The 19,455-nt window shown below is 48.3% G+C and overlaps 1 protein-coding gene and 1 non-coding gene across 2 annotated transcripts; one reads left to right on the top strand and one right to left on the bottom strand.

Moving 5' to 3' along the window:
* The first annotated feature begins 5,097 nt into the window (after window positions 1–5,097).
* TRNAP-CGG (transfer RNA proline (anticodon CGG)) lies at window positions 5,098–5,169 on the top strand. The gene has a single exon. It is a non-coding gene; the product is annotated as a tRNA-Pro (tRNA).
* An 11,128-nt stretch (window positions 5,170–16,297) lies between these two features.
* LOC144119706 (solute carrier family 22 member 7-like) lies at window positions 16,298–18,109 on the bottom strand. Its single transcript, XM_077652262.1, has one exon. The coding sequence runs from the start codon at window positions 18,107–18,109 to the stop codon at window positions 16,298–16,300; it is 1,812 nt and encodes a 603-aa protein (XP_077508388.1).
* Between the last annotated feature and the right edge of the window lie 1,346 nt (window positions 18,110–19,455).

The raw sequence follows: 19,455 nt of genomic DNA, 5'->3' as shown, positions 1-19,455 counted from the left end.
GTTTTCCAAGTTTTCTTCCTCTGATCGTCCTCGTCTCTTCTCCGGCCCAGTCACGCTACCTGAATCCCAACAGGAGGTAGCATGGTTTCAGAACATAACTCCTTTTGAAGGTACAGTGCGGCTGCTGACGTCGACGCGTTGTATTTGAAGCCTCGAGAATGACGGCCGAGGGAACTGCCGACGTGTTGGTTGCGTTGCTCCCAAGAAAAAATAAAAATATAAATGGGAACATACAAAAAAACGACAGATAAACGCTTTTCCCGGCGTGCAGACAGTTATGTTGGCGAAGAAATAATTTTGAAAAATGATGGGGGCAAAACCTGGTTCTACAGCCACTCGGCGCTTATTCCATACGTGCGTTGCTAATACCAAATTTTACTGCCTGTGGAGCAGTTTATGGTCATTCTGATCTTAAAGTTCAGACAATGGCGCGAAACCATATTGTTCTGATGAGGCTTATGATTTTTCTATACTATACACTAGACGACAACACTCTTTCCGCTCCTTGCCTTTCAGTCCACTCTTCAAAATTATCAGAGAATGTAGACGTATGGATGTATGCACGCCAAACACAACTAAACAGAAAGAAAGACTCCTGGGAAAAGAGCGCAAAAGACGAGAACAGCAAAAGAAAGGAAACAACAGGACCAGCGCTTGCCAACATGGTGGCAAGATGGGCGAGTTGGTGATACATACTTCTGGGAAAACAGCGCAAACGACAAGGACAGCAAACAAAGGAAGCAACAGGACCAGCGCTTGCCAACATGATGGCAAGACGGGCGAGTTGGTGATACATACTTGTGGGAAAATAGCGCTAAAGGCGAGGACAGCAAATAAAGGAAACAACAGGACGAGCGCTTGCCAACATGATGGCAAGACGGGCGAGTTGGTGATACATACTTCTGGGAAAAAAGCGAGGACAGCAAAGAAAGGAAACAACAGGACGAGCGCTTGCCAACATGGTGGCAAGATCGGCAAGTTGGTGATACATACTTCTGGGAAAATAGCGCTAAAAGCGAGGACAGCAAAGAAAGGAAACAACAGGACAAGCGCTTGCCAACATGGTGGCAAGATGGGCGAGTTGGTGATACATACTTCTGGGAAAATAGCGCTAACGACGAGGACAGCAAACAAAGAAAACAACAGGACCAGCGCTTGTCAACATGATGGCAAGACGGGAGAGTTGGTGATACATACTTCTGGGAAAATAGCGCTAAAAGCGAGGACAGCAAAGAAAGGAAACAACAGGACGAGCGCTTGCCAACATGGTGGCAAGATGGGCGAGTTGGTGATACATACTTCTGGTAAAATAGCGCTAAAGGCGAGGACAGCAAAGAAAGGAAACAACAGGACCAGCGCTTGCTAACATGATGGCAAGACAGGCGAGTTGGTGATACATACTTCTGGGAAAATAGCGCTAACGACGAGGACAGCAAACAAAGAAAACAACAGGACCAGCGCTTGCTAACATGATGGCAAGACAGGCGAGTTGGTGATACATACTTCTGGGAAAATAGCGCTAACGACGAGGACAGCAAACAAAGAAAACAACAGGACCAGCGCTTGTCGACATGATGGCAAGACGGGCGTGTTGGTGATACATACTTGTGGGAAAATAGCGCTAAAGGCGAGGACAGCAAAGAAAGGAAACAACAGGACGAGCGCTTGCCAACATGATGGCAAGACGGGCGAGTTGGTGATACATACTTCTGGGAAAATAGCGCTAAAAGCGAGGACAGCAAAGAAAGGAAACAACAGGACGAGCGCTTGCCAACATGGTGGCAAGATGGGCGGGTTGGTGATACATACTTCTGGGAAAATAGCGCTAAAGGCTAGGACAGCAAAGAAAGGAAACAACAGGACCACCGCTTGCTAACATGATGGCAAGACAGGCGAGCTGGTGATACATACTTCTGGGAAAATAGCGCTAACGACGAGGACAGCAAACAAAGAAAACAACAGGACCAGCGCTTGTCAACATGATGGCAAGACGGGAGAGTTGGTGATACATACTTCTGGGAAAATAGCGCTAAAAGCGAGGACAGCAAAGAAAGGAAACAACAGGACGAGCGCTTGCCAACATGGTGGCAAGATGGGCGAGTTGGTGATACATACTTCTGGGAAAATAGCGCTAAAGGCGAGGACAGCAAAGAAAGGAAACAACAGGACCAGCGCTTGCTAACATGATGGCAAGACAGGCGAGTTGGTGATACATACTTCTGGGAAAATAGCGCTAAAGGCGAGGACAGCAAATAAAGGAAACAACAGGACCAGCGCTTGCCAACATGATGGAAAGACGGGCGAGTTGGTGATACATACTTCTGGGAAAATAGCGCTAAAGGCAAGGACAGCAATGAAAGGAAACAACAGGACCAGCGTTTTCCAACATGATGGCAAGATGGGCGAGTTGGTGATACATCTGGGAAAATAGCGCTAAAGGCGAGGACAACAATGAAAGAAAACAACAGGACCAACGTTTGCCAACATGATGGCAAGACGGGCGAGTTGGTGATACATACTTCTGGGAAAGTAGCGCTAACAACGAGGACAGCAAACAAAGAAAACAACAGGACCTGCGCTTGCCAACATGATGGCAAGACGGGTGAGTTGGGGATACATACTTTTGGGAAAATAGCGCTAAAGGCGAGGACAGCAAAGAAAGGAAACAACAGGACCAGCGCTTGTAAAAACGATGTCAAGACGGGCGAGTTGGTGATACATACTTCTGGAAAAATAGCGCTAACGACGAGGGCAGCAAAGAAAGAGAAATTTAGAAAGTTGATCATCCGCACTTGCGGCCAATAAAACCAAACAAAAGCACAGAGGAAAAGGCAGCACTTTAACTTCTCTGATGATAATCTTTGAGGATAACTGCACACGCACTGCAGCTGGCTTCTTTACGCACACGACTATAATATACAGGCAACGCATAATAGGCGAGGCCACGGTTGTGTTATAGTCACGTCTACTACTCCCAATAACTCACGCTCCTCCGGCATCAGTGGCTATGCGCGGAAATGCGACGCAGGAAGAGACAGGAAGCAACAATGAAACCCGCCTCTTATCTTAATTTCTTTTTTATGACGTTGAGAAACAAAACAAAGATATTTATCGCTTTCTATTTAATAAAAAGTAGCGCCGCTACACAGAAAATTTGATTTCGAATTATGTTTCTGGATTGCACACCCGTCTCCTCAGAACTTATATCCTACCTTTAATTTCTCTTTCGTGCCTCGTTTCTTTTTTTACTTCATCCTTTCATCTATATTTAAATATTTTTTCCTGTTCTTTCCCTCTTATTCTCCCTTTTGGTGAGTGGCACAACCTAGTTCAATATCTGGAACATTTAGCCTTTATGTGATTTAGGGCATTCGAAGGAAGACTGCCGTCAGCCTGAAGCAGGAGTACTTTTCCCCATGAGGTACATCCGGGTTTTTTTGGAGTTTTAGGGCTCTCTATAAAGCGCCAATTGTAAGGCGCACTGCTCTTAATTATCAAGACACAATCGATACGACGAACCGTCCCTGCACGATTTGCTGTCGCTCTCAGAAAAGTCAGGTTGCAAGCATCCGCATGCCACCTTTGACGTAGTCACCGCGCCCGCCCGATTCCGCTTCTGGTCACAACTGTCCCATCCAGGACAAGCCCAGAAATGGGGCCACACCGCGTTGCCAAAATTATAATTATGAGATAAAATTATCAGCGCGATAATTTGGTCGCCTCTGACATTTGATGTACGGTTATATTAAAACGTTGATTAGAAAAAGCAATACTCAGATTAAGAATAAGACCAGGACATAGACCGCTGCTGCCAATTCTTGTTTTATTGTTCAGTTGTATGCAACTATATGAGCAAACATTTAAAGATATGCAATGTGCTCGTTTTTTTTTTAAAGCGCCTGCAATGAAGGGAGCGTCGATAATAATTCATAGCTCTTCTCTACAGCACGACTGATAGCCAACTAAAGGAGCTTCGGAGCGTAGAAAACAAGAATAACGACCATGCCGGGCACGAAAATAATTAACCAGCGTTCCTGAAATTGATAAATAAAAAAATCACAGGGATATCTTATTCCTTTTATCCGAAAGTGACATCTCTTCCGGCTAGTGTCGTCACTTCCATCCAGCCAACGGGAATGCTCCGGTCTGGTAACATCACACCCCTAAAGCCAATGGGAGAAATTCATGACCGACACCGCTTCTTGACTTCATTGAGCCTATAACGCTAACGCATGAATTTAAATCTCAGCGGAGGGTTGCCGTTGTGCAAAGCGAGGTTCAGCGCCAACCGTCGCGATATACTAAGCTGAAGAATTTGAGACCAGCATGCATATATGTACTGTTATTATTCACTTTTTTTCAGACATACTCCTCTTCAAGTAACAGTTCTCTCGCAGTCCTTGATAGTCACGTATGATGCCTTGTGATCTGAGAAGTGGCAGGAGAGGTGATCGAGGTGTTAAACTAATGCCTTGTTCTGAAGGCAAAGTTTGTGAATGTGTTTCGGAATGTCGTCACTGAAGGGGGGAGTTACGAGGGATAGGAACTACGGATAGGAGTTGCATTAGTAACCTTTGTCAAGCGATAAGGCTAAGAGGCTTCGAGAGTCACTGATGAAGAACTGCATTGTTCGTTGCCGCCTGCGGAACTCCGAGGGCGCTTATTAGGCCCTTTCTGAGGAAAATTTTGAGACGGTCAAGCTGTGATTCCGAGGGGGAAATTAAAGGCAGTTGGTTAAAGGCAGAAGTTTGCAGGGATACGGTGGCCGCAGCTGGCAAAGGGCAGGGTTGATTGGAGAGAGGCCTTTGCCCTGCAGTGGGCGTAGTCAGGCTGATGATGATGACGACGATGTGACGTCAATATATTCACACCGCTTAGCTAGCGGGGTGCGTTGATATGGCACGTTGCACTTACGTCATGAGTGACGTCAGGGCAAACCTCCTCCTCCGCCTTCCACGGAGCCACCCTCCACGTGATCAACGTGTTTGCGACACCCTGGTTATGCGAACTACTGCCATTATTACTACGACGCTCAACTCAAGAACGGGCCGTGGAAACGTTCTAGATCCTAAATGGCCAAATTGTGTACCCAGCGCTGGCTCGTTGGTCTAGGGGTATGATTCTCGCTTCGGGTGCGAGAGGTCCCGGGTTCAAATCCCGGACGAGCCCTTTTTTTATTCGTTTTTTTTTTTTTTGTTTGACGTGGCTTCAGTTTTTATCGTAACCACAATCCACTCATCATTCTTTCATATATATTTTCTCTTATATTCATAAAAAATGTTTTTTCTCCCCCTCTTGAACTTGTAAATAAAAAGACTGAAATCCTCACAGAAAGTCATTTGGCGGAATGACAGAAAGGTCATTTTTGCCGCCAAAAAAAGTGAAATTATCATAACGCTGTTGCGAGCCGACTTTACTGTGATCCAAAGTGGCGTACCTACTCACTTTGGTATCACATTTCTGTGAAACATATTGACTAACGCACACACACAGAGACCAAAGTAAGAGTAAGGGACAGGACACGCGCTAGACTTGCAACTGGAAATTTTACTTGAAACACAGTATTTATACACTTTCCTTCTGCGCCACCAGTGCCACCTATCAGTTGCCGTCGCGTCAAATGACGATGAAGAAAATGAAGCTTGATGGAACAAATTGAACAAGGCACATACACTCGGGAGCACCCCGAAGACATACAGCAATACAAGATAAGTGAAATCTAACTTTATAGGGTGCTTTAATGTGGCGCGAAACACAAACGATAAACGAGGAGGATCTAAAAGTACACATAAAAAGGAATGTGTGGTCTGAATCAGGTGAAAACTTATCAAGAAGCTAAACCCGCACGAGAGACAAGTGATCAAGTGATCACTCTGTGATCAAGTTTATGACCACGTTTGTTCGGGTTTAGTGTACAATCCAATTTGGCTAAGTTTATATTGTCGCGTGTAGGCCTCTATAGAGGTCCCGTTGTTTTTATATCTTTCATTCTCGCCGCCCTTTGGTGTGGTCATCGTCATTCGGTAGGCCCTGGTGTTCCTTCCTTTATCTGAACATTGGTGCTGTTACCACGTGTTGTTTGTCTTTCTGCAGGTCTCTCGTGCGGGTTTAGCTTCTTGATAAGTTTTCATCTGATACAGACCACATATCCCTTTTTATGTGTACTTTTAGATCCCCCTCGTTTATCGTTTGTGTTCCGCGCCGCATTAAAGCACCCTATCAAGTTAGATTTCACGTATCTTGTGTTGCTATATGTCTTCGGGGTGCTCCCGAGTGCATGTGCCTTGTTAATTTTGTTCCATCAAGCTTCAATTTCTTCATGGTCATATGACGCGACGGCAACTGATAGGTGGCACTGGTGGCGCAGGAGGAAAGTGCATAAATACCGTGTTTCAAGTAAAATATCCAGTTGCAAGTCTAGCGTGTGTCCTGTCCCTTACTCTTACTTTGGTGTCTGTCTGTGTGTGCGCGCTAGTCAATATGTTTCACAGCTACAACGAGCTAGCCCAAACTAAATCCTTCGCATTTCTGTAGTAAACTCGACTTGAGGAAGCCAGTGTACCAACGTGTCCAAAAAAGTGCTTTGTACGAAAGCGAACGCTATTGGTCAGTTTGAAGTCTGGGGTTGAGGTTCAAGTTGTTGCTGGGTGCTAGTGGCACGGGCATTGTACTATATTTAAGACGGTTCCTTCGACGAAGGAGCATTTAGGTTAATTGTGAGAAGAAAACCGTTATCATTGCTCGCGAGACTCTGTCTCGAAAAATGCTCTTTCCCCTCTCTTATGAGCAGTTAGAAACGTTTCTTGATGAAGGGAAGCGCTGAGCGGAGACGGTCAACATTTGCCATCCCGTTAAATTTCAAAAACTGCGCACAAAGCTGCTGGCGGCACTTAAGAGTGGCTGCTTTTCAGCGCTTGGATTTGTGTGCACACTGGAAAAATATCGATGATTATCGCCAGAAGAGTTGTGGGGCTTCTTGAAGAACCGTTGCGATGGCTACGAAACGACAAAGAGCCTTCTAGGCAGCATTCGAGCTCAATTTAGTGGACAGACAGACAGACAGACAGACAGACAGACAGACAGACAGACAGACAGACAGACAGACAGACAGACAGACAGACAGACAGACAGACAGACAGACAGACAGACAGACAGACAGACAGACAGACAGACAGACAGACAGACAGACAGACAGACAGACAGACAGACAGACAGACAGACAGACAGACAGACAGACAGACAGACAGACAGACAGACAGACAGACAGACAGACAGACAGACAGACAGACAGACAGACAGACAGACAGACAGACAGACAGACAGACAGACAGACAGACAGACAGACAGACAGACAGACAGACAGACAGACAGACAGACAGACAGACAGACAGACAGACAGACAGACAGACAGACAGACAGACAGACAGACAGACAGACAGACAGACAGACAGACAGACAGACAGACAGACAGACAGACAGACAGACAGACAGACAGACAGACAGACAGACAGACAGACAGACAGACAGACAGACAGACAGACAGACAGACAGACAGACAGACAGACAGACAGACAGACAGACAGACAGACAGACAGACAGACAGACAGACAGACAGACAGACAGACAGACAGACAGACAGACAGACAGACAGACAGACAGACAGACAGACAGACAGACAGACAGACAGACAGACAGACAGACAGACAGACAGACAGACAGACAGACAAAGAGTATGGTGGAGCTGCCATAAAAAAAAAGTAAACCAATAAGCTCCTGCCTGTACCACTAAAGTATCACAGGCTTAACCCAATCGTAATATAAATGAAAAGGCCCGAAGGCAATGTTGTGCTTTTGCCACCCGTAGGTGGGAAAATAAAAAATGGGGCAATGCTACTAAGCGACCCACAGCCGGGGGAGCGGGCGTGGGGAGACTCCCCTGATCTCCCCTGGGACGTAGCGGAGGGGGTGGGACATAGGTTGTGGGAATGGGACTGAGGGAAGGGTTATGGGTAATGTGATGGGAATGGGGACAGCGAGATATTGACCCTCATTTTATCATCGCTCGACTCCTGTCTGGCCAGGACAGGGAGGGCGTCGATGTTGTCCAATGGTGCGGCTCCACTCACGGGATGCCCGACCACCCAACGACGCAATAGCTCCGACTCGGAGACAGGGAATCCTAACCCGGGGCAGCTGCCTCGGGCTCCTCCACGACTTTCAGGGGTCCGGTTCGGACTGGCGTCCCGCTCCCAGCTACTAACCGTCAAGTGTTTTTCGCGGCTTTTCAGACTCCGGAAGTATGTGTGGTGGATCCAGCCAATGGAATTAGACTCCCGGGGACCCACCTGTGCTTCCAATCAACCAACCTTGCACTTATTTCCTCCCCTGGCTTGCTCCACACCTACTGAGGAGGGAGTGTTCAGGGCCGGGCTGACCGGGCCACAAACCAAGAACCTGGCCGAGGGTGAGATAACCCGGGCCTACTCCACCGCTACTCCACAACATCGACGGTTTTTGCATCGGTCCTACTAAGGTCCCCCTTACCTCGGCTTCCCGCGCTCTAGCCTCACGGCCCCGCGGTCAGCCATCCCTGGCTGCTTCCCCGAGGACATCGCTCCCAAGAAGACCTTCTGCTGGAAACCCCCGCGCGGACCTGGCCTCTCCGTGGCCAGAAACCGACGCGCCAGCCGGTAGCCACGCACGCCCCCGCGTGCAGAGGCCTTTTGATTTTCGAGCACTTTTTGAGCCCAATTCCGTGAGTCCAACCTGATTATGAAACCAGGCCTGCCTCCGCACAGGCATCGGACCTCACGTGCGCGACTGGCCCACTCAGTCGCTTGGGAGTCGCTGCCACTCCCATGGGGTTTTGCATCCCCAGGGGACGGGCCCCGGCCAGCCCATCCCCACCGCTGGCGTTGCACCGGAACAAAGCCTAGTAGCCGAAACTACACCGGCCCGTATCCGGTGGCAGGGGGGCCACGGGCAGGCCGCACAGTCGGATTTCCCCCCCAGACAGACCGACAGAAAAACTTTATTCAGCAAGTGAGTTTTAGACCCAGCTGGGTCCCTGGGCCACTGCGCGGTCCCGCATTGCATCAAGTAGGTCATGCCGGGACATGACGTCGGCAGCCCGAGTCACCGCAGCAAGCTGCCATGTCGGGTCTGCAGACATAAGCAGGACCTCCCAGTCCTCCCAGCTCGAGATGGCGTGCTGTCCCCGCGGGGGAGGGTCAGCAGGGCAGCCGAAAAGGATATGGGAGAGTGCGGCGTGGGGGTCACCGCATAGGGAGCATGCAGGGGATGTGCCGCAATAGTGGGTTAAAAGCTGAGGGGATGACAGAGAGCGGGTCTGGAGGCGTCTGAAGAGGATCTGTTGGGAGTGCGTAAGAGAGGGGTGGGGAGCAGGGTAAGTCCGACGGTCCAAACAGGGTATTTGCGTGAGCTCCGCAAAGGTGTGCGCCCGCTCCCTCGAGAATCCTGGATCGAGACTGTCCTGAGCCCGGCAAATCAGACCTCGGGCCAATTTATCGGCAGCCTCATTTCCAGGGTTCCCAGAGTGAGCCGGAACCCACTGAAGCTCTACCCTGCGCGGTAAATTTTGGGTAGGGGTGTTCAACAATTGCCAGGCGCGCGCGTAAGCAGTGAAGTCAAAACGAGTAGCGGAGAAAGAATCTGACGTCGATGAAAAAGTGAACAGATGTGGGCTGCCACCAAGAAAGATCTTATAGAAATCTGGGCTGGTTCTCTGAAACGTCAGCGGACAGTTTTAAAAACAGTTCAGTCGAAATTCATCTCTGCGGGCTAGGCACCGGATGCGGACTATCTAAGCAAAAACTTTATTTTCGAACGCTTAGCGTTATGCGTCTCGATGGAGGCGAAACGCAAAGGCGCCCGTGTCCTGTGCGATGTCAGTGCACGTTAAAGATCCCCAGGTGGTCGAAATTATTCCATAGCCCTCCACTACGGCACCTCTTTCTTCTTTTCTTCTTTCACTCCCTCCTTTATCCCTTCCCTTACGGCGCGGTTCAGGTGTCCGCCGATATGTGAGACAGATACTGCGCCATTTCCTTTCCCAAAAAACAATTTTTCAAATGAGCAATTACCCCTGCCGACTATACACCAGCTGCGGACTATAGTCCAAAAAATGCGGTAGTTACTTTATTTTACGTTTGGAAGTCGGCACGCAGCTGGGATAAAGAACGCAACCTCCTGTACTTCTTGCCTTGCAAGGACAGTTTTGGTGATGACGTACGACGCCGACAGCAAAGGCGACGTTTTTTTTTTTTACCACAAAGAAAGTCCTTCGTTCAGCTATAGCTGTCACAGAGGAAACACTGTGCAATCATCACAGTGCGTGCTGCAGATGAAAGTCGCGAAACACACTAAGAAAGCCTTCACGCAACTTTAGAGCATTTTCAACTCATTTTGAGCCTCAAATCAACATTCTCCACGCGAAACACGTGTCGGAAACATCCGAAGGTTATGCAGAGTTACTCACTGAAAGACGAGCGCAAGTACTTAGTCAGAAACAAATGTATCAAACAAAAAGATGAAACGCAAACATGATCCCTAAAATGTCAGCAGCCTTGAAAGAACGCAGCGGCTCACGCAAGGCTCCTTTTTTACAAATTAATGTTTATTCTCCCTCTCTCACGCAAGGCTTTGCACACCAAGTCGCCAACGATTGCTGCCCCCACAACAACAAGCCGTAGCCGTAGTTTTGACATTAAGAGGAGAAAGGTGTCGACCGTGCGTTTAGTGAAACCGAATAAAGAAAGGCCCGCAGAAAACAAAGGATACAAGTGCCGTCAATGCGCGTTCTGTCTTCATCTAAGTAAATGGTTGGCTCAAAGAAAATGGTACAGCACAACGTCGGCGCGGCTATTCAATGGTTTGGTGTAGTTTATAGGGGTTTAACGTCCCAAAGCGACTAAGGCAATGAGGGACGTCGTAGTGTAGGGCTCCGGAAATTTCGACCGCCTGGGGTTCTTTAACGTGCACTGACATCGCACAGTACACGGGCCTCTAGAATTTCGAAATTCTACCGAAATTCGAAATTCGACCATCGAAATTCGACCGCCGCGGCCAGGATCGAGCCCGTGTCTTTCGGGCCGGCAGCCGAGCGCCATAACCACTCAGCCACCGCGTCGGCTTACTATTCAATGGACTGCGCGTTTCTGCGAATGGCCGCCACATGAAGTACTTACATGGCAAATGGCTTGAACTCATGGCAACTCATGCTCTGGCTGAGACAAAACCCGGACGCATTTTACGCTTATGTATACACTATAATTACACCACCCCCGATGCGTCGTCCAAGTATAAGGATTTGAAGCTTAATAAGGTGTGGGTTTGGGATAGTTGGTAATCCATTCTTGACAACAAATCACGCAGAAAACGATGAGCAAAGACGCAGACAAGCGCCAACTTCTGAATTTTATTCGAAACATTGGTCGAAGCATAAATATAAATATCTATGCTGAAGTCTTGAGTTTTGGGAAAAAATTACCTCTACAAAGAAACCAAAAAAAACGCGCAATGATTTTTTTCTTTTTTTTATGAGAGAGATTCTTGGTTCGTATCCCAGTATGGCGGCACACCCTGGTACCGTCATCCCCCGACCAGTTGTGCGGATTTCTTATTGATAAAACCGATGGTATCGTTTTTAACCGTTTATAAGGGTCAAGCTGCACGCGTATCTCACATGCTTAAAAGTGGTAAAACTCCACTCAGAATAACTAGTGGAACTGAATGACGTCACTTTAAAGCCGCTTCCACCGCTCGTTTTGCAGAAAAAAAAAGTGCACAAAGTCCCACTGATGAATTCGAAAGCAGACATCAAATGTCGTATGTGTCCCTCCCTCAGTCTTATCCATGTATAAGAAAACTTTTCATTGAATAGAAAAGTGAACGGATAGAAAGTCATTCCCAGCTTTCCTGGACATCATCAACTATAGCCCCAACTGTCGTCTGCCAGCAGAGAACACCGCCTAACTGAATGGGAATATCTTCATTTGTAATTGAGAAAAAGTAAAGCGCCCCTTTAAAAGAGCGCGCGAAGATGTTGATGTTGTAGGCTTGCTCTTCTTAAGTGCTGCAGAATATGACCTTTGTAATGATTCCTGCGTTCGCACTGAAGCGTTCGATGACGTCGTTTGATGATGGCCGCATAGGAAACCAATGGGTTTTATCAAATACTCAAAATTACCACGGTGTTTTTGGATGAACAGCGCCTTGAAGCGCTTAGCGGCAGCTGCGCAAACTAGAAGAGCTTACCCAGGTTTCCTGGGTTTTCAGGCAGACAAGAGATAGAAAAGTAAAGAAAAGTAAAAAGCAAAAGCGAAAGGTAAATGCATATTTACGCACACTAGTCAACTCTCTCTCTCATATAAACAAGAACACAAACAAACAGACAAGAAATATGTACAAACTGCATGGTTATAAGTGTCGAGCCAAAATCCCATAGGCGAGAGTTCACTCTGAAAATTTAGTAAAGCAATAATACGAATAACGGCTTACAAAATGGCCTTACCACGCCAGTTTGTTTCAACCAGTGGTACGATATATCGTTGTATCTACGAAGTGCGTAGCTGAAGAAATCAAGCCACGTTGTATTATACCCCTGTCACACGGGCACAGCAAAGGCCTTTGAGAATCAGGTCCTTATGTCCAAAGGCATAAGGAGTGCAGCTAGACGCCACAAATGTTGCGCCCTTGCCGCTAAGGGCCTTGGAGGCGAAGGCGCCTGTCCGAGACCTTTGGAGCCCAAAGGCGCGGCCTTCGAGAACGTGCTTAATTCCGCAGTGCCATCGGACGCCAAAAAGTAAAATTAATAAAAAAAATAGATGCAGCCAACAATGTTTGAAAACATTGTTAATAAATACGAATGGTGTGTCTGGATTTATTTTTCGTACCTATGTTTATACTTTACGCCCAGATTTCAAGACAGTAAAAGTGTTGAGCAACATCGAGTGCCCCTGGTGGCCAAGGCAATACATAAAACCTGCTGCTGCTGCTGATGAGAGTAGCTGTGCCAGTTCGTTTATGTGAGCAATTAGAATAAAAAAAATTCTGAGCTCAACGAATGAACAGAATACCCTACTTTAATTTTAAAACACTCACTTCAGCAGCCTCAAGCACAGCAGAGGGTACTAAGCCTCAAAGCCTGTTTCACCTTTGGGCTGCTCCGTGTAGCTGCGTCGCTGCTCCTTCGAGCTTTCGCTCCTTTGATGAAAAGAGGAGCCTTTGCTGGAAAGGCCTTAGAGAAATGCCGTGCGACAGGGGTATTAGTCTTGCATTCATTCAAAATACTGCACAATGCTGCGAAATTTAGCGTTGAAATGGAGGTACAGATTTATAGCACCTTTACTTGCTCCTCGCATCTGTGCATGCGGGAGTAACCCGAGAAAGCTGTTTTCAAGGGCGAATGAGCAGCCACAAAAAAATATTAAAAATTGACGCCAGTTTAATCCCACGAAGGACGGGATGCCGCTACTCGAGGTCAAGGGTCGAAGAAAGCGCCGGACCGATCAGCCGCAGTGAAAGGTTGGTAGCTTTATTTGCCCACTGAGGGACGAAGAGCCCGCCGCAAGGAAGTTTTCGCGCGCTTAACGCAAGGTAAGCAATCTAGAGTCTAATTCAAAAACTTTTTGGGTGCTCTCGTACAACACAAAAGACCGCTATAACATATAAATAAAAAAAGCTGATCATCGTCCGCTGTTAACATGCGAAATTCACACGATACAGGATGAGCCCAAATACCTCAAAATCTCGTACTCAATTCCCCCAAAATATCTCAAAATTCTTTATGCGTTCTCCCAGATTCCTCAATATTTATTTATGAGATGCTTGAGATAAGTCTGGATGAAGTTTTTCGTGTTGGGATCTGCAGCAAACCCTGGCCACTCCACCACAGTGGGTATGTGCCATCGATTGAGAGGCAACAACAGCAAGTATAGAACGTTCTTGCGGGCTAGTTGGTTCATTGCAGAAAAAAATGTTAGGACTGCGCGAATGGGACAGGACAGGAGATCGAGGAACAAGAACGACAACACAGGCGCAGTTGGAAAGAGTTGGAAGTCTGCGCCTGTGTTGTCGTTTTTGTTCCTCGTTCTCCTGTCCTGCCCCATTCGCGCAGTCCTAACCTTTTTTATGCAACGACAACAACGTCCATGGCTGTATAGCAGAGCTGACGCGTCCGTCAGCGGGCCACCGCTTTCCACAGCACGCATCATGAGGCTGCTTCAATAAATGCGCATCACTCTCCCACAGAAGGCAATGGATGAAAGGAGTAATTAATAAATAATATACGGCTCAGGTGAAAACATCCAAAGATGATCAAACAGTTTGTTCAAGGTGAAACCAGTTGACAGCAGCTGGAGCAGCTACGGCAGCTCTTCCTTTCTTCTTTCACTCCCTCCTTTATCCCTTCCCTTACGGCGCGGTTCAAGTGTCCAACGATATATGAGACAGATACTGCACCATTTCCTTTCCCCAAAAACCAATTATTATTATTATTATTAATATCGCATGTGCAAACCTGTGCAATAGACAACGATGCGACAATGCAACGGTTTGTGTTTAAAATCGGCAGTCTTAGCAAACTGAAACGCAGCAGGACCCGCCGCCGCGATCCGATTGCAGCCGTTGGAGCTCGCGCGGGGGTGAGCTTATCCAGCAGCAGGTGCGCTACTCACCGCGAGTGGCGCCCCCATCGGCGCCACTCGGAAACACAAGCGGAAATAGAGCAGTGCAGACAAAACAAGTGCATCATGAAAGCGAAATATATTTTATGCTAAAGGAAAAGATTGATTTTTAATAATAATAATAATTGGTTTTTAGGGAAAGGAAATGGCGCAGTATCTGTCTCATATATCGTTGGACACCTGAACCGCGCCGTAAAGGAAAGGAGAAGGGATTGATTTTTGAAAACTGTGTTTTTGAGGAAAGGAAATGACGCAGTGACTGCCTCACATATCTCGGTGGACACCCAAATTGCGCCGTAAGGGAAGGGATAAAAAAAGGGAGCGAAAGAAGAAAGGAAGAAAGAAGTTTCATAGTGGAGGTCTCCGGAATAATTTCGACCACCTGGGGATCTTTAACGTGCACTGCCATCATACAGCAAACAGGCACTTTTTGCGTTTTGCCTCCATCGAGACGCGGCCGCTGCTTTCGGGTTCGAACCCGGGTTCTCCGGCTTAATAGACGAGCACCTTAGCCACTGAGCCACTGCGGCGTGCATGTTTTAGAATATTGCTTGCATTTAAGACGTTATTGCCCTAGTCACTGATTACAATATTACGCCTCTGCTGCTGAAGGTGCCTCTGTTGTAGAACCTTCAATAAACACATAAAAGACTAAAATAAATCTGACAGGAAACCTGCACCGAACCACCCCGCACCCCACCGAACCTCGGTGCTTCAAATACGTGATTGTAGTTCGAAAGCTGCAACACCGAAATCGATTTTCTAACAGAGACTTCTAGCACGGGCCTTTCATGTGTCTGCGGTGTTCTGACAATTCTCAGACTTCTCTTGTCTCAATTAAAGCACAAGCAAACTTTTCTCGCGACAATCATGTGTAAGTGGTTACTGTTTTGTGTGCGTGCGTGCGTGCAGTGCGTGTGCGTGCGTGTGTGTGTGCATTGTGTGTGTGTGTGTGGGGGGGGGGGGGGGGGGTTCCTAACCATAAAAAAAAGACGGCCAGCCGAGAATTACACCTTGAGGATACATTATACTGGTCCGTTTATTGCCGGAGACACAACTATAGAAGCGAAACGCCGCGAAAAGCCGCGAATGCCTAAGAACGAATTGTCGTCACACGAGTGGCATACTGGGTGAGAGTTTCTTTCGGCAGGGTCCAAATTCAAATATCGTAGTCCCAACAGAGCGACAGCCACATACTGCCCTCGCCGAAGCCACAGAATAAGCAGAAGAACCACTTTAAAGTCCGCAAAATATTCTAGAGTTCCTTGCCCATTCCAGTCCCGTTGCCTAAATAAAATATGCGGCCATCTAAAGGAACACATCACCAAATCAAGCAGTAAGCTCACAATGAGTTTGTCTAATATTAACCCGTAAAAAAATTACATTAGGAGCCCGCCGGCCGACAGACGTGTTGCTCAGGCATAAAGATAGGAAACCAAAAAATTGCACAGAACAAAATGTACACTGCAGGAACAGCCCTGATCTCCGCGGAAAAAAAGGAAAAATGTAATCAATGTGCGGTGAAGAACGCCAGAAGATGATATTCGCATTTATCTAGGAGGGAAGAGCAGTTTGGATTAATAGGATGCCGGCTACGCTTCGTTTAAGCTCAGGCTTTTCTTGCTACGCGTTCGATGGCGTCTCAGGTTCATCGGCGACAGGCTGCGCTGCATCAAGTCCATGAAATCCTTGCGTTTCTCTACTTCAGCTGTCACGGTCGTTCCGACGCTGGTCTCGGGCAGGCGCATCACAATCCCCGTGGAAGCAAATGCCGCCAAGGCAGCCACAGCGAAGCCCAGGTCTTCTCGGCGGGCGAACTTGAGCGGTCCTAAAGAAGCAGCAAGGACCGCTCCTACGCGACCAAAGGTGTAAGCGCCGCACAAGACCGCACTGCGGACGGCTGTAGGGAAAAGCTCGGAGATGTACAGGTAGTTAATCGGAACCAGAACACTAGCCGAAGCCTTGGCAATGACCACAAGCATATAGGACACCTCAACGGGGCGAGCGTAGATGGCAATGGCGCAGAGTGAGGACAGACCCCCCAGAAGTGCCGTTAAGGCCATAAGGAGCTTGAGTCTTCCCATCGAGTTCAGGGCGACGTACATGGCCAGGTAGCTCGGTCCAAGGAGGACCGTTGACACCATCCTGACAGCGGCCTGCTGTAGGAAGTGGCTGCTAGTCGATATGAAGAAGAACCCGAACATTATGGCAAAAGTCGATAAGAACACGGCGCTTGCTCTCGTGCGAATGGGGCCGGGCTCAATAACAGTCTTGGGAGTCATGGGTGAGAGGGAAATGTCGCTGCAGCCCATCTCGCTCCTGATGGCAGCCATCCCCTTCTCCGCTTCCCTGCGCTGCACGCCGTTAGTTCTAGCCGCCTTCATTATCACCTCTTCGGCGTCCCTCATTCGGCCAGTGGCTATCAGCCAGATCGGAGACTCATGGATGATGGTAAGTGCCGAGAGCAGCAGCAGTGTAGGTGAAACGACAACGGCTTGCAGGACGGACCAGCTGAGGTCCAACTGTCCCATGAACAGAAAAAACACGTCGGCTAAGATGTTACCCAGAGAGCAAGCGAATCCAATGTAGAAGGTCCTGAACTGCAGTGGGATCACTTCGAACAACAGGATGACGGAGAGAATGTGGATCGTGCTGGCACTGGCCGAGCTGATGAATCTCGCGATCAAGTACAGCACGAATGACTCCGAAGCGCAGCCTGCAATCGCAGTGAAGACGAGCGCCAGTACGGCTCCTATGATGACTGGCTGGCGACCCGAAGTGTCGGCGAGGTAACCGGCAACGGGCACCAGAAAGAGTGCACCGCTCATGTACACCGCATCAACCAGAGGCAACATCCAGGCCCTGTGGCAGACGAGGTCCCAGAAGCTACGCACACTTCGATAGCTTTCTTTCTCATCGTAGTCCCAGGAGTTGCAAGGCACTATGAGGGAGTCATTGACATGGCCGGGGTAAGCGTAGACGAAGCACCGGCTGTAGCGACCTGCCTCGTCGACGGGTATTCCGACGTTCTTCCACAGGGCGACCGACAGATCCGCGAAGCGCTTCGTCGGCTTGCACCAGTGGTCCACGGGAGGGGCGATAAACTTGAAGACTCGGCTGTGGCACTGTAGAACCATGAGGGCCACGATGTTGAAGCCGAATATGAGCCGCTGAAAGTTACCGTGGCCGTAGACATTCGCGCCCTGCTGCAACTGCTCGTTCTCGGCTTCGGCATCGGCGTCCACTAGCCCCGACGGGTTCGTGTTCGTACGCTGGGTGAACCCGGTGTCCGATTTCCCGATGTCCGATTTGGACTTGCGCACGGAGCTTCTTCTTGCGGACGCTCTCGCCGACTTCCTGGTGGTTTCAGGTAAACACACTGAAAAGCGCGGCGGCCTCTCCATCGAAGTTGACTGCCGAATGATCGCAGAAAAAAGGCCGGTGCCCAGAATGAAAACCGCTGTGAATCTGCGCGTATTTCTTCTTCTTCTTATCATGATGATGTGGTTCACAGACCGCTCCTCCAGCTAGACGCTAGGTTTGGCTCGGTACCTTGTTTGTCTCTGCATTTAACGGTTCCTCGGAACTGCTATAATTTTCAACATGAGTTTTTTTTGTACCAGATAAAGAGACAGGGAGTGGTCTAGATTAAAAACAGTAACTTTCTCGCTTGTGGAACGGCGCGCAAAAACATTTGCTTCGCCCTCTCGGGCAACTTTTTTATGCGCAATGCAGGTTCGCCTCTGCTCGTTTGGCTTCTTGAAGCGCAAAAAGAAACACTAGTACCGACACGCAGAAGTCAGAAGCGCTTTGTTCTGCGTATATACGTATATTGTCGCTTACACCTGCATAAGATAATATTGGCTCCGCTTCCGCTTTCGATCAATGTTCGTTTAAACTTTTACGTCTAGTGTGATGCAAATGCCAATAGGTGAATGCAGCGTTCAGTAAGCACATACACGCGAAGATGTACTTCCGGGCCAGAATGGAACCTTCACGATTCACCAGCCGCCTCGGTGGCTCAGTGCATGGCGCTCGGCTGCTGTCCCGAAAGGGGCGGGTTCGATCCTGGCCGCGGCAGTCGAATTTCTATGGAAGCGAAATTCCAGAGGCCCGTGTACTGTGCGATGTCTGTGCACGTTAAAGAACCGAAGGGTTCGAACTTTCCGGAGACCTTCACTATACGGCGTCCTTCACAGCTTGAGTCGCTTTGGGACGTTAAACCCCGATAAACCATAATCCTTAACGTTTCACCAGAACACACGCTGTTTAGCCATTGGACATCTGGACATGCTCGATGCTATCATTTTCTTGTACAAAGCGAAACAGGAATACGACCTCATATGCAATCTTTATTAACATCCCACCTCTTGATGCGTTTCAGGGGTACTAGAAATGTGCTGTTATCCGACGACGTAGGAAAGCGCAAGTGCATGTTGAGTCGACAGATACGCGGACGTAAAGCAGAGAAATAAAAACCTATGAAGCCGAAACGCGCTAGAAACATTCGCTTAATGAAACATTAATCTTTTTTTTTCAGTGACCGAGAAGAGGCAACAGCAGCCCTCTGTGCTGTTGTGCGCGTTGGGTGATGATGATTATAGATTTTTATGGCGCAAGGGCATCTATGCCCAAAGAACGCGATGGCACAAGGTATTTTCGACATCTTAAGGTGGGGTCGAAGAACCATTTCCGAAGCATTTCACCCTAAATAGGCCGAGCCCCAGACCAGGGGAAAGCTTGTACCCAC

This window comes from Amblyomma americanum, chromosome 2 (assembly GCF_052857255.1).
Source record: "Amblyomma americanum isolate KBUSLIRL-KWMA chromosome 2, ASM5285725v1, whole genome shotgun sequence".
Classification (NCBI taxonomy): Eukaryota; Metazoa; Arthropoda; class Arachnida; order Ixodida; family Ixodidae; genus Amblyomma; species Amblyomma americanum.
This window is presented reverse-complemented; position numbering and strand designations above follow the sequence as displayed.